General features: G+C 41.0%; 1 protein-coding gene across 1 annotated transcript; it reads right to left on the minus strand.

Annotated features, from left to right (window-relative positions):
• Nucleotides 1-7,116: 7,116 nt before the first annotated feature.
• On the minus strand, nt 7,117-9,703 carry LOC311051406 (5-hydroxytryptamine receptor 3E-like; the record flags this gene model as incomplete). The annotated part of the gene is made up of 5 exons (XM_084065972.1): nt 7,117-7,400; nt 8,195-8,398; nt 8,729-8,953; nt 9,286-9,426; nt 9,535-9,703. 5 exons carry the CDS (start codon nt 9,701-9,703, stop codon nt 7,117-7,119), a joined length of 1,023 nt encoding a protein of 340 aa, XP_083922098.1.
• Nucleotides 9,704-14,025: the final 4,322 nt, after the last annotated feature.

A 14,025-nucleotide genomic window follows, 5' to 3' on the forward strand; every position in this document is an offset into this window, starting at 1 on the left:
ACAATAAAGCCATTGCACACATTGCAACCTCAATAGAACAAGACATCACACACTCTCACTCACACAACTATCACCATTTTTTACATAATTGACCTGCTGTTACAGCACACTGAGGTGTGGAAGGGCGGCTGTCTTTGGGAAAAGTCTGATAAGCCACCTAAAAAAATAGGCCTTGCTGAACAGTGATTAATAATATCATTATTGTTATTGATTGCACTGTTGTCTGATATGTACAGTGCTGTGGAAAGGAGTTTGAGAGCAACTACACAAGCTTCCACCAATGGTGGTTGTATTGTTCCTATGTGCAAGAACTCATTTGGACAGTCTGCCTTCTCGATTAAGGGGGCAAAACTCTGGAACTCAATAAAATAAACATAACATAAGCCTGTAAGGAGGAACAGAATGAGAGGTTAGATTGGCGTCACGACTGTAAGCTACCAGTACAAGCTATGCTAATGACCCACCTGCAGAGTAAACAGAGAGACAGGTGAATCACACAGCAAAGCAAACATGGCAGCAGGGGAGTCATCACAAGAGGATGTAGAGCAGGTGGTCAATGGACTAGGCCTACTCCTCAGAGCTCTGGTTCCCTGTAATGTACTGGTACAGCTGGAGGTCTTTACCCAGCCTCCTCAGATCCTCCAGAGCCTTTTCCTCCACCTCTAGCTCTACCTCTCACCAGCCCTGTCCTCCATTGGCCACTAGAGGGTAGGCTTTCCCTTCTATTTTGAGGAGAGCAGGGCAACACATTGATTTACACACTTCAGTAATATTCAGACTGCAAAGGTTTTACAACTTTGTCTTGCTGAACATTAAGGACCTGTTGGAAATAAATAATTAGTCCTAGTAGAACTGCTCCCTATGTGTGCCGTATTAATGACAGCCACTGTCTGCTCCCTAGGCTGGGTAAATGCAGGACATCTATGTAGTACTGTATGTGGAAATGGACTGTAGCAAATACGTCAGTATTTTATGATGTCGTTCACATTATTCCATATTTGAACAATGTTTCAGCCCAATCCGAAACCCAATGACTTCCATTATAAAATGTAAGTAAAATATAAAAATATATATAAACATAACATAAAATAAATGCAGATGGATTGGGACTTGGGGGTTTATTTCCACTGTGGATCTTTGAGTGTAAGTGTGCACGTGTTGGGGGGCTTCAAATTCCAAACTCCCTCTGGTATTATTGGACTCAAGGGCGTGGAGCTACACCAAATCAAAGGGCCCGCCTCAACATTAATCGGATAATATGGGGTGCATTCGTGTGCCCAGCGAATAAATGCGCACGTATATTTCGGTGCACGTGCCACCGCCAGCATGATCGGTGCTGACAAAGGCACTGGGCACTGGGCACAGCCTTTCCAGCTTCAGTCTCTGCTATAACTACAGTGTCTGTTATTTTACAAATTACATTTATTACTAAGGAGGTTACTTTATGGTTATTTCAGTCGTAGGCTACAAGAAATATGGTGATGAGATAGGGTAAAAAGCTATGCCGTTTAAATTTTATAACAAATGTTTCACATTTATTTTCTTATTCTTCATAAGAAATTCAACAGTCACGATTCAAGTTTAGAATTGACAAAAAAAATACTCAGCAGAGATGGGAAAAGTAGCCTACTCACATTCTTTACTTAAGTAGAAGTAGTCTACAGTTACTTGTGTAAAAAGTACTCATTCAAGTAATTACTCAAGTACAAGTAAAAAAGTACAGGCTCTGAAATATACTTGAAGAGTAAAAGGAAAATGTATTTTTACCGGATGTTTCTGTGCAAAACCAATTATAACCTCAAGTCATATCATTTTAAGGCTATTAAACTTAAAAGATGCCCACCAAACACACATCTTATAACTGGTCCAGGATTGGTTCCCATACTGTGATTGACAATCATGCAAGTATAGCCCCATCCTCTCTGGACCCACCTCTTGAAATCTAATACAGCAGTTGTAGTTCTCAACCTTTTTAGACTGAGTACCAGTACCACCTCAGAAAATATTTGGCACTCCAAGTACCACTATTATGACTGATGTTAAAATACTGTAGCGTAGACCTACCCCATCCTATTCAGCTATGCACAGTACAAATGTATTCCTAATAAGAAATTATGTCATTTTGATTTTCACAGTGTGTACACGCACGCACGCACACACACACACACACACACACACACACACACACACACACACACACACACACACACACATACATACACACACACACACACACACACACACACACACACACACACACACACACACACACACACACACACACACACACACACACACACACACATTTAAACCTGGGAGCTGACCAAAGTCTTACACTGTTGTCAATTGGGGTTCAGTGCCTTGCTCAAGGGCACTTCAGCGGTGTTGGGGGAGGGGTGAGTGGCGGTCATTCACTTCCCCCACCCAGATTTGTCTTGCCGGTCTGGGGAATAGAACCAGGAACTTTCCGGCAACAAGTGTGCTCCGCTAACCATTAGGCCACATCGCTGCCTATAAAGGTTAGAGGTCATTAAACCATACAATCCATACATTTGATGTCTGTTGTCTTTCTGAGAAAGGTAGTTCACATCGATATCAGAATATGTTGGGCCGTGTGCTTCAAATAACTTTATTGACATCGTCAACCAGCCAATGTCAAACCCAACACCAGTGCAGAAATGTCTCACTCTATCATACAGATGAGCAGTGGTGTAATGGTGACTTGCTCAAGTAATATACTGTACGTATGTTAGAAATAAGAGGCTGCATAGGCCACCATAGGCCTACAGTAGTAATGGTAATGGTGGTTTTCAGAGGAAGGGTATTTTAATGAGGTCACATGCACGCGTGTGCCTACATGCGCACATGCACACAGAACAGCTGATTTGAGTCAACTCGTGAGGAGACCTGCATTAGAAAATATCTTTTCTAATGCTTTACTTCTGTAGAACGGGTTGAATCCTGATACAGTACACAGTTCATATATTGGCCTCTGATGAACTCACAAGTTCAGCTCATACTGTAGACACATGTTGTATATCGTTGCTGTCTGGCAGAAACCTTTTATCTCCATATTTTAACTTTTTATGTTTTTTTCTAGTTAACGCCCCTATCATCATGCATTAAAGCATACATACATTAAAGCAGCACTATGTAATTTTAAAACATATTTTAGTAAATAAAATGTAATTTTGTCCAATCTGTATGGTAGAGTATGTTAATACAATATAAATTATACAATTGGGGTGGTTGTATTTTGTCTCCCTGCTCTTCTATTTAGACATTTAGATCATGTCAGAGGTCATGTCTCACCTAGACACAGGATCTGACACATATTTTGACCTGATGATCAAGATTCAATTTATCCCCTGAGCAAGCAGGCAGGCTCTATTAGGTCAATGGTAAAACATTCAGCACTTGAACAGGAAACCTGGTTCAAATCCAGGGTAGAAGAGAAAAGTTACATATTGCTGCTTTAAAGTAATGCTAGGTAACTTTTTCAATAAAACTAAAGTTAAATTGTATATCTTTTGTGAGTGGCAAATGTTTCACAACACCCACTCCATGAATTTCACCCCCGAAAGCCTTTTATTTATATATTTTCTATTGAACGTTGTCGGGGTTGACTGTCCCGCGAAAATGACGTCATCTGGCCGGAAAATGGAAGCGGAAATGCACCGGTTTCCTGTTTGGCCAGGAACTACTGCACCGGTTTCCTGTTTGGCCAGGAACTACCGCGCTAATAACAAAAAGGAAACTCACGCTGATTTTAAGAGATTGTATGATTTGAAGAACGAAAAAAAACAGAAAAAGAAAACACAGCTCACGGTAACTAAAGCTCCACTGGCTAAGAGAAACGATCCACAGATCGTATAAAACAATTAAAAGAACGCTTTTTTGAAACGCTTCCGTCTTCCGGTGAAAACGAATGGAATTCTGGGTAACGCAGTAATAAATGAACGGCCTGCAGTGACGGTAATGACCAGCAGAGGCTGCTAAAAATCGTTTTTTTGAATGTATGTACATAGTATTTGGATTGCACAACAAGCTTCTTGGAGCAACTTCAGGCCTTGGGTGTTAAATGTATGTCAACATTCCAAATTCCTGGCTGTCATGACTGTCAACACAAAACCATCCGAAGCAAGGCAACGTTGTTTGCACATTTCACGCACAAAATGCAAAAGTGCTTTACGTAAAGCATAAAAAGGTAATTAAAAGACATAAAATGCATCTAATAGCATAATAGAACAGAGAGGGAAAGGTCAATCTGGGGAGGTATTACGGGGTGATAGAGCCCGGGGAGTTACAGAAGAATTGCCAGTAGATGACAGCTATCAGAAAAATGGAGAATCCTTATGACACGGGTTCCCAAAGTGGGGTCCCGGGACCCCTAGGGGTCCAAGTGGTCCCCAACTAAATGAGTTAAGATAGCATCAAAATCAGTTTAACCACTTTGATCCTATTTTATAGTGCAAATCTGAAAATAGCAGATCTAATCTGGAATAATCTTGTTTTATGAAGTCCCTGGCAGGAAATAGTTTCAGATGGGGGTCCGTGGCAAAATATAGATACATTCGAGGGTCGTTGACATGAAAAAGTTTGAGGACCATTGACTTACACGACTAATTCCTGTTGGACTAGATGACATGGGGAAACTGCTTACTTGATCTGACAGCCATAATCATTATTGGCTATTAGTCATTGCTTGACAAATTTAAAATGTGTCACGCAATCCGGCTTCATATACATATCTATTCATGTTTTTTTAAGACCAGAGAATGTTGATAAAAGAAAATCAAACAAGGATGTCGTTTTTATTGTGTTTGTTTAGTGCGCCACTGAAGCAGGTTGTAGTGTTAGGGTATGACAGGTGACTGTTAGGTATACAGTACATCACCGCTGGCTGTTGTCAGTTCACACCTACAGACAGACATGTAATGCTTTAAACAAACAGGGTGGAGGGACTGAGGGGAGACATGGAGACAGAGGAAGAGAGAGAAGGAAAAAGGTCGGCTCAGGAAGACAACAGCTGCTAGAAGACACTTCTAGAGCTCTTGTAGAGCTGCTATTTTTTCCTATTTTTGAATTCGAATCCTGAAAGTTTTGGACATATGAGGTTTCCAACCGACAGCAACGATATGTTTTATCTCCATTTCAATTGCATTGCGTTTCAATTTATTGTTATTCATTTCATTAGTGTACACCAAACGTAGAGTGATAATACAAAATCACTACAAAATGTGTCACGTTTTGATTGATAATAATACCTACAGCACTCTGTAATTCTGATGGCACATGTTATAGCACTTGTACGCACTACTTATATGCACTTATAGATGTACTCGCTGCATGTCATTGTACTGAAATAATCAATCAAATGAATGTATTAATTATTAAACTGATTAGTTAATACATTAATCTAACAACATAATAAGCATTGTGAAGAATTAAAATTGAGATTAAAATATTTCCTATTGAATTATTTCAAACAATCTTGATGACATGCCCAAAAACCAGGTTGAAAGTAATTAATGGTAGGGTAATATTAGGGTATATTCTGATAGTAATGATTGATATGGAGTGTTTGTTCAGTAACGGGAGTCTCCCTGTCTCTCCAGCTCTTTGATAAACGGAAAATAATCACTTACCTTAAGACAAATCATGTGGTAAACCAGCTTTTCTTTCCCGCAAATAAATCTTGTTAATCTCAAAGAAGTAAACATTTGGGTACTTTAGGTCACAGTCTGATGTCAAATATACTTAACATACTTATTTGCACTGTTATATACTGTAACCAGGGGACTAATGTAAATAAAAATAATCAACAGTTCCTATCACACTTAGATTTAGCAGCCCCCCTGTAGTAACTCTGAGGTCCCCATGGTCCCGGACCCCCTGTTGAAGACCCCTGGTCTAAGAACTGAACAATTGGAGGTGAGGTGATGTTCTGTTTGTTTGCGCCTCAAGCACTTGAACCTGAATTTGAATGTATTGTATTTCTACAGTGTTAATTGGCATAACAATTAAATTGGGGAGAAAAAAGGGTTAAATAGAAAAGGGTACAAAGTGAGACGATTACTAAACATGGACGGCATTTGGAGGCCATCCAAAAACAGAGACAAAAGTTTTTGCTGCTTTCCATCAGGAAAACACAAAGCACCAGCAGCACTCTGTGTTTGAAAAAGCAAGCTGCGATGCAATGTTGAAATAAGGTGCAACTGACATATTATTTATAACGCACTTTACATTTTTGCTAATCACAAAGTGCTACAGGGTTTAAAAACAATGGCATGAAGAACAAAGGCAAGACAGCTAGAAACAAAAAACATTCTGCAACAATAGACCCTTCTTGGGGTAAAGGGGTAAAAAGGTAAAAAAAAAGACTAAGCAAAAGCGTTGTTAAAAAAGTATGTTTTGGATCCATTTTTAAAAGCATCGGTGGCTTGTGAGGCTCTCAAAAATTGTGTGTTTTTGCTCTCTGAAATAGTGCTTATTGTATGTTCAATATGGTAAAGAAAACAATATTCATGAATGTCTAAACCAGTCTGCACTGTATGTAAATCCCTCAACAGCCTCAGAGATATTTGATTAGGCCAATGTGTCGTACGCATTACCCGTGTACGTGTAGAGAGAGAGAGAGAGTGTGTGTGTGTGTGTGTGTGTGTGTGTGTGTGTGTGTGTGTGTGTGTGTGTGTGTGTGTGTGTGTGTGTGTGTGTGTGTGTGTGTGTGTGTGTGTGTGTGTGTGTGTGTGTGTGCCAGATGTTTATCTCTGAATTTGCATCCATTACTGAAGAAGTAGTCTCCCCCCCCCACTTCTTCTAAAATTCCACCACTAGTAGAAAAACAGAGGAGTTGATAGTAAGAAACTTTCTGAACTTGGCCCAAATGCAGGAAAACTTCCGACTCATAACACTGTTGTGCAAACAAAGTGCTTTATTCATTTGACATTTGATATTATTTCCCCCCCTCTTTTTTGAATCATTATTTACCCACGGAAGTTGCTGATCACTGGTGCTATTTTACAGCTATTATATATATATATATATACAGTATATATATATTCTACCAAAGAAATAGCACAGAAACCATGTCAAAACATGAACTTAAAACTTCCTTTATGACAGCACCCAGATACAGATGATGGTAATGAAGCTGACTGCTATGAAGATGATGTAGAAGATGAAGAGCAGGCGGTCAATGATGAAACCCACCTGGACCCACTCCTCAGAGCTCTGGTTCCCTGTCAGCTGCTGGTCCATCTGGAGGCGGATGGCCTGGAGGTCTTTACCCAGCCTCCTCATCTCCTCCAGGGCCTTATCCTCCACCTCAGGCCTCCTCTCCTCTGGAGCTTTCTCATCAGCCTGGTCCACCACTCTCACTAGAGGGCAGGCTTTTGCTTCTATTTTGAGGTGAGCGGAGCAACACATTATTATGGCAGTGTAAAGAGCATGGACAGTTTACATTGATTTGCATAAAGATCTTCTGTAATATATAGTACCAACTGGTGTTATAAAGGGTGGTTGGATAGACATAATGGATACTATTTATTACACACTTTATGGATGAGTTCTTGAAATTTGCAAGCAATCATAACACACTTTTAAACATGCTGGGCAGCTTTACGGAAGGCCTTTATTACTTTACACAGGACTACTAGGACAAAAATACCAGAATGGAAATGGGTTTTTAAGTAAATAATGCCAAGCCCCATTTCCAATGTTGGTTCTCATTCTTTAGTAAACACCAATATCAACCAAAAAAAGAACACACACACACGCACGCACGCACGCACGCACGCACGCACGCACGCACGCACGCACACACACACACACACACACACACACACACACACACACACACACACACACACACACACACACACACACACACACACACACACACACACACACACACACACAACAATTAGACCTGCCAGATTGCACTAATGTGTCTATGAACTCTACTGTGAAAAAATACTGTACTGTATGACTGATATGACACAAGAAACGTTAACATTACAAATACAAGCACTGCTGAGTAACCTTTTGAGTAGACAGACAAATGAGTTGTAACATTCAACATCAATGGACCAGTAGCTCGTAAAATAATATGAATACATATGTGTATGACAAGGTCGTACATATACAGTACAGTATATCTAATTAGCCCTATGAATTACATCTGGCATGCTACCTTGTGCTTCAGGATTTTGGATGACGGTGCCTCCTTGCTCTGTAGGCTTAGGAGGAAGGCCTACGAGAGAGCCCAGGATGTGTAGAACAAACACCTGGACCCACCGGGGGACCGGAGACAAGTTCCCACACAGGAGATTGGCGATAAGGATGGTCTCTAGTAGGCTGGCCACCATCAGAGCCAGGCAGAGACAGAAGAACACATCTGGGAAGAAGAGGATAGAAGAGAGGCTTAACTAACTACTGCCCTATTATTTCATTTACCTGAGTCCTTCAGGGGTCTTTACTAGAACTACAGTATTACTACAGAAAATATATTTGCCGAAAATAACAGCTATTTTTGCCCTCACTTTCTTTCACGTTAGGAGTCAAGCACAGGCTATAAGTGCAAGTGAGGAGCAATTGATCATACATTCCAGGATCGCCAATGTTATAAGCGACCCAGCAGTAGCAAGATACAGTATACAAAGATCAAAGGGTCATCCTTTTACAAAATTCATTATCCAACAATTACTTGTTGGATAATAATACTAACTTATGAGAGGTATGTTGTTTCCAGTGGTGGGCAGCAGGTCGTTCATCATGAGGAGGAAGACGGTGTAGCCCAGGATGAGGGTCATCTTGAAGGAGGAGCGGTCGACGCTCTGTGGAGGAAGCAGGAAGCTGTAGAGGTCCACTGTGATGAGCAAACAGCTGGGAATGATGAGGTTCACCACGTAGAGAGTAGCCCTGCGCCTCAGTCTGATCTGTTCTCTGTTCTCTTTGAGAAATGATGTGAATTTACCCGAAACGTAGGCATGTAGAAACATTTTATATCGACAGATAATGGCCTCCAGGTTTGACATTATTACTAGTTTCTGAATTTTCTTTCCAACAAAATAACTGTAGAATGAGCTTACAGAATGTTAAATCCTCAACATTTTAAGCAACCAAAAGTTAAATGTCAGCAACAATGTTTTCCCTGTATTCCTACGACTATGGCCCAAGTGGAGACCAGGACTGAGCTAAACAGAAAAGTAAAAAAAAGATGCACTTTTAATACTACTATAAAATAAATACATACATAGAAGTAGATCACATCAAAAGGGTCACTGTCATCATCAGTGCCTCTTATCAGTGGCTTCTCTACGGTAATGTCCTCCAGTTCCCACTCCCCCATGGTCGCAAGCACTTCCAGAGAATACATCTGAATTTCCTCTATAGGCCAGGCCAGTTCCAACTGAATGGCAGATACTGAAAGAAAAACTCAAGTCATTGGTCTTTTGAGGAAAACACAAACAATATTATTAAATCCATATTCTAAACTGCACTGAGTATCTCTATGAACAATTTAGCACTTACTACGGTGAATGAAGGAGTTGTAGGTGAAAGTGCAGTTCTGGACGTCAAAGGGGAAGGTGTAGACGTTGAGATTACAAGAGCTGACCACTTTGAATGGCTGAGCATCATACACAGTGCCATCATTGTACAGATACACATCTGGAACAGAAGGAGCGGAGTTCTCCTCCATACTGCAAGAAAGGCGAACACAGCATTGATGATGGCAGAGAGAGGGGACGCAGGCTAGACAAGGCCAGGATTTGGATTCAACCTTGGGTCCTGGTGGCTCACAAGGATCACATGGTTTGTGTTCCAGGGACTCTATGGGTGGCCACTGTGCCACTTGCTCTACCAGTCACCATCGTGGATGATGCATTCTATTTTATGGAGTGATGTGGTTGCAGAGTGCAGATATATAGATATATATATAGCATACAATGATGCTTCCCACGTTGCTTGTGTGTAGTTCACCGAAACAATTACTGGATGGAGATGGAGATTTTTGGAGTTTTTTTTTTTTTTTTTTTGCATTCCTGAGCCAATAATTTGATGACCGGCGGAGTCGACTCAAAAACCAAAACAGCTCCATGAATTCACGGCTTGGGGTGTGTACTTGATAGAAAATAAGATGTTTTGGGGTGAAATACTCCTTTGAGGTTGCAGGCTTTAGGTTGCAGGCTCTGTCCAACATTTCTTTGAAACCTGAATGTGCAGTGCTGACATTTCACTTGGTTAGGAGATAGTGTTTACAGAATACTGTGGGTCAAATCTAGGCCTAGGTTTGGATTTTGACTGATGCTGCAGCCCCTACAGTTTGATCTTGGGCTGTATGTTTCCTATATAAATAACTCTGAACTGCACAGTAGATGTAACTTACAATTCATTGATCACCACATCTGGCATCCAAAACTTTGTTCTTGGCAGGGAAATTTCATCAGTACCACACTCATCTGCATCCCAGCTTACAAACTCATTTTTCCATAGCTAAAACAGACAACAATTGCAGATATGTTAATGTATGTGTGGCCGATTTTAGCTGTAACACTGTGCATTTGGGAAAAAGGTCAAATCACGATTAATAATAATAATATCTCAAATTATTATAGCGGCATGAAAAAACAACAAAGAAAAACTAATTTAATTGGGGGAAAAATACACTAGGAAAAGCTAAGACAAAGGAATAAAATCAATAAACAGTGGAATGATGGGAAGGAGGGGGTGGGTGGAGTTAGCTGGGGAAAGCCATATTGAAGAGGTGGGTTTTGACGGCGGTTTTGAAGGTTTGGAGGGTGGGGGCTTCACTGAGAGTAATGGGGAGTGCATTCCATAGGGTTGGGGCAGCAAAAGCAAAGCTCTATCGCCCCGGGTATGGTACTCTTGCCCCTCTTTCTTATGTAATATTTGACACTTTGGCCAATTTGGTATTAAAAAGGTCTTAAAAGTCATTAGCTCGTAGTTTGGCTATTTTCACAGTGTTTGCCTCTTTCTTATGTAATATTTGACACTTTGGCCAATTTGGTATTAAAAAGGACTTTAAAATCATTATATTGTAACTTTAGAAATGTGCAGATACCCTGTGTATACACTTTTACTGTATGCTGGTTTGTTTACAACAATGTTGCAATTAAGCTAATCAACTGGGGACCCCCCAAAATGATTTGGGGACCCCCAGTTTCGGACATTGCCAGAACTCTGCCTTAGGCGGCTACAAGGGCGCTTGTAGGCAAGGCATTTGCCTAGATGCTCTGGTTCGATGTCTTTGGGGTTTTTAAACAGTTTTTTTTTTTATCACAAATGGGAAACTTCCAGGATACTAATGCCAATTGATATTTGGTGCTATTGTTCAAAGGAACTTTGACCTCATTTGGCACTGTAAATTCTGGGATTAAACCATGCATATATCTTTTTATTACTAGCTGGCCTTTGTAAAATATTCTTGTATTGCTTTTGTTGTATGCAACATTTTGTGCTTACTTCTGAGAGTTTGGGTGACTGCTGAAAATGTAAAAAACTGCGTAAATTCTGACCGAGAATTTTCTTTATTGATTGAGTATACTCACTTGGTCTTGCCAGATATATGTTGTCAGCAATTGGGCCTTTTCATCCTGGAAAAATAGAATCAAATAGATTCATCACATCAACTTCCAATGTAGATTTCAGGATGCACACAACATGGCTCCAATGTGGATTTCTGACTTCATGTGGCTAGTCAGTGACATCGGTCGTCTATGACAAGGATTCCCAAACTTTTAAGGCTGTGACCCCCCCAAAATAATCCTAGTTGAACTGGGGACCCCCCACCCTGACAAGCACTTAAGCACAATATAGGCTTTACATTTAGTTTGACTCGGTTCCACAGATAAATATTGTGAAAGTAGCCGGTCTACATGCTCCATGCTCACAATGCCTCGCACCTGGAGGCGTTGTATGTTGGTATGTTGGTTTGTTTACTGTTGAGTGAGAAAACAATGTTGCACATTAAGCTAATCAACTGGGGACACCCCCAGTTTGGGAACCACCGGTCTCTGACATATCAATGATGTATGACCTGCCGGATCTCAGCTTGATAAGAGCCCCATTACCCTCCATTATAAAAAATAAAGTTAAAAGTATTAAACATAGGCGTGCTGGCAGTGTGCATGCAAAGCTTGGCACTGATTGGTCCAGCGGTTGTTTACGATATTAGCTCTGGACACACAGACACACACATAGACGGCCAGCATCTTGCAGAGTGCTGCATTCAAACACAGCTCAACTTGTCCATCTGCTCTGTACAAACTACAGATTATACGGACATACAGTACATGTACAGTACCGTATGAGCTACAACACACAGCAAAAAAAAATCTCCTTACCACTCCAAGAATGCCATAAAGAGTGAAGCCAATTCTGACATTTGTTGGGGTAGACATGTTCGCGACAGGTCTTATGGAGTTCAGGTTGAAAACAGGACCAAGAGCCTCAAGGAGAGCAGGGAGTTCAGGTCGAGAACAGTTCAACATCATGGCATTGGATGGAGCTATGGAGGGAAGAACCAGGACACTTTGTTAGCATACCAGTTGTGTCAAATCTCTCCAATGGGAGAGCTGCTAGAAGATCAAATCTTTTGGGCCAAACATGTTTGAAGTTTACGTTACTACATGTATTTCTCCTTGTGTATGGATACTGGCGAGCTGAATGCTGATGTTGGACAGCATCCTGACAGAACACAATGGATGTATGATACCCATTCTTTATTTTCTCTGGGTTAGGGAAGTGATAACGGTCAGCTACCACTAGCTTCCCTAGGGGTTATAAGGCCGCTGACAAACCTGGACAGCTAAAGTGCCACCACGAGCAACCTTGTTACTTAAGGAACTACCATGTCGAACATGGACTAAACTCGGCCGCCAAACACCGTTTCTGATAAATAAGAGAGAAAGCATTGCCAAGCAATGTGGCAGGAGCCTGTCTCCTGTTTCTTGACCTACAGTACAAGCACATCCCCAGCCATGATGTACAAGTACACCCCTTGGACATGACGTTAGTATGTCACAGGGACTTACCCTCAATCCAACCCTTGGTGCTGTGTGCCAAGTAGAGAGGTATTTCGCATTCTTAGTCTTTTGTATGACCCGGCCAGGGAATTGTACCCCGGCCTCCCAAATGAAGGGCAGACACTCTAACCACAGGGCCACTGAGCTGGTGGTTACAATAGTTTGATACAATTCTCAGCTGAGGAGACACTGGAGTTTATCTGGATGCAAAAGTACCAAAACACTGTGTAGAAAACAGCTGCCTTAACGGTTCACAGACTGGGAGCAATGCATACCATCAAAGGCGAGGAAAGCCAGCAACAACTTCTGTGTTCTTAGCCAACTCCCCCCTATACTTTTGGAAAATCCCTGTGGATATGTATATCATTTCATTCACTAGGGCAGTTCCTCGCTGACAGTAAGGTTGATCTATTAACTTACAGTGTTGATGTTCGTTTATCATTGTAAGGCTATAGGGCATAGCAGTGGTGGCCATTTTGTGGTTACACAGATAGAAAGCCGGTTCATTTTTCCCATAGAGATTTATATCAATTATTTTAAGCCTGGAACCAAGCCATCCAGGCTCCTGGTGAATCATGACCAATACATACAGTATTTTATTCTGTGTCAACAAATATTAATTTTATCATATGCTATATTTAATAAATACCCTTTGTTTTGCGTTTTTCAAATATTCTTTGACACTGAATGAAATGTTTTATGGTCATGATTCACCAGGAGCCTGGATGGCTTGGTTCCAGGCTTAAAATAATTAATATAAATACTTTTGGAAATCTCTATGAGACAAATTAATTAGCTTTCGATCTGTGGCACCACAAAATGGCCGACACTGCTATGCCCTATACTGTAGGTATGCGATAAGAATGATCACCAAGTATTTGTCGTTGGCCTCCTTGCCCAACCTGATCATCTATATTTACCGTATCCCACTGCCAACCTATATTTCTCTGAATCATCCATCAATCAGTATGGGTTT

The sequence above is a fragment of the Gymnoscopelus microlampas genome, assembly GCF_963454915.1.
Source record: "Gymnoscopelus microlampas genome assembly, chromosome: 9".
NCBI lineage: Eukaryota > Metazoa > Chordata > Actinopteri > Myctophiformes > Myctophidae > Gymnoscopelus > Gymnoscopelus microlampas.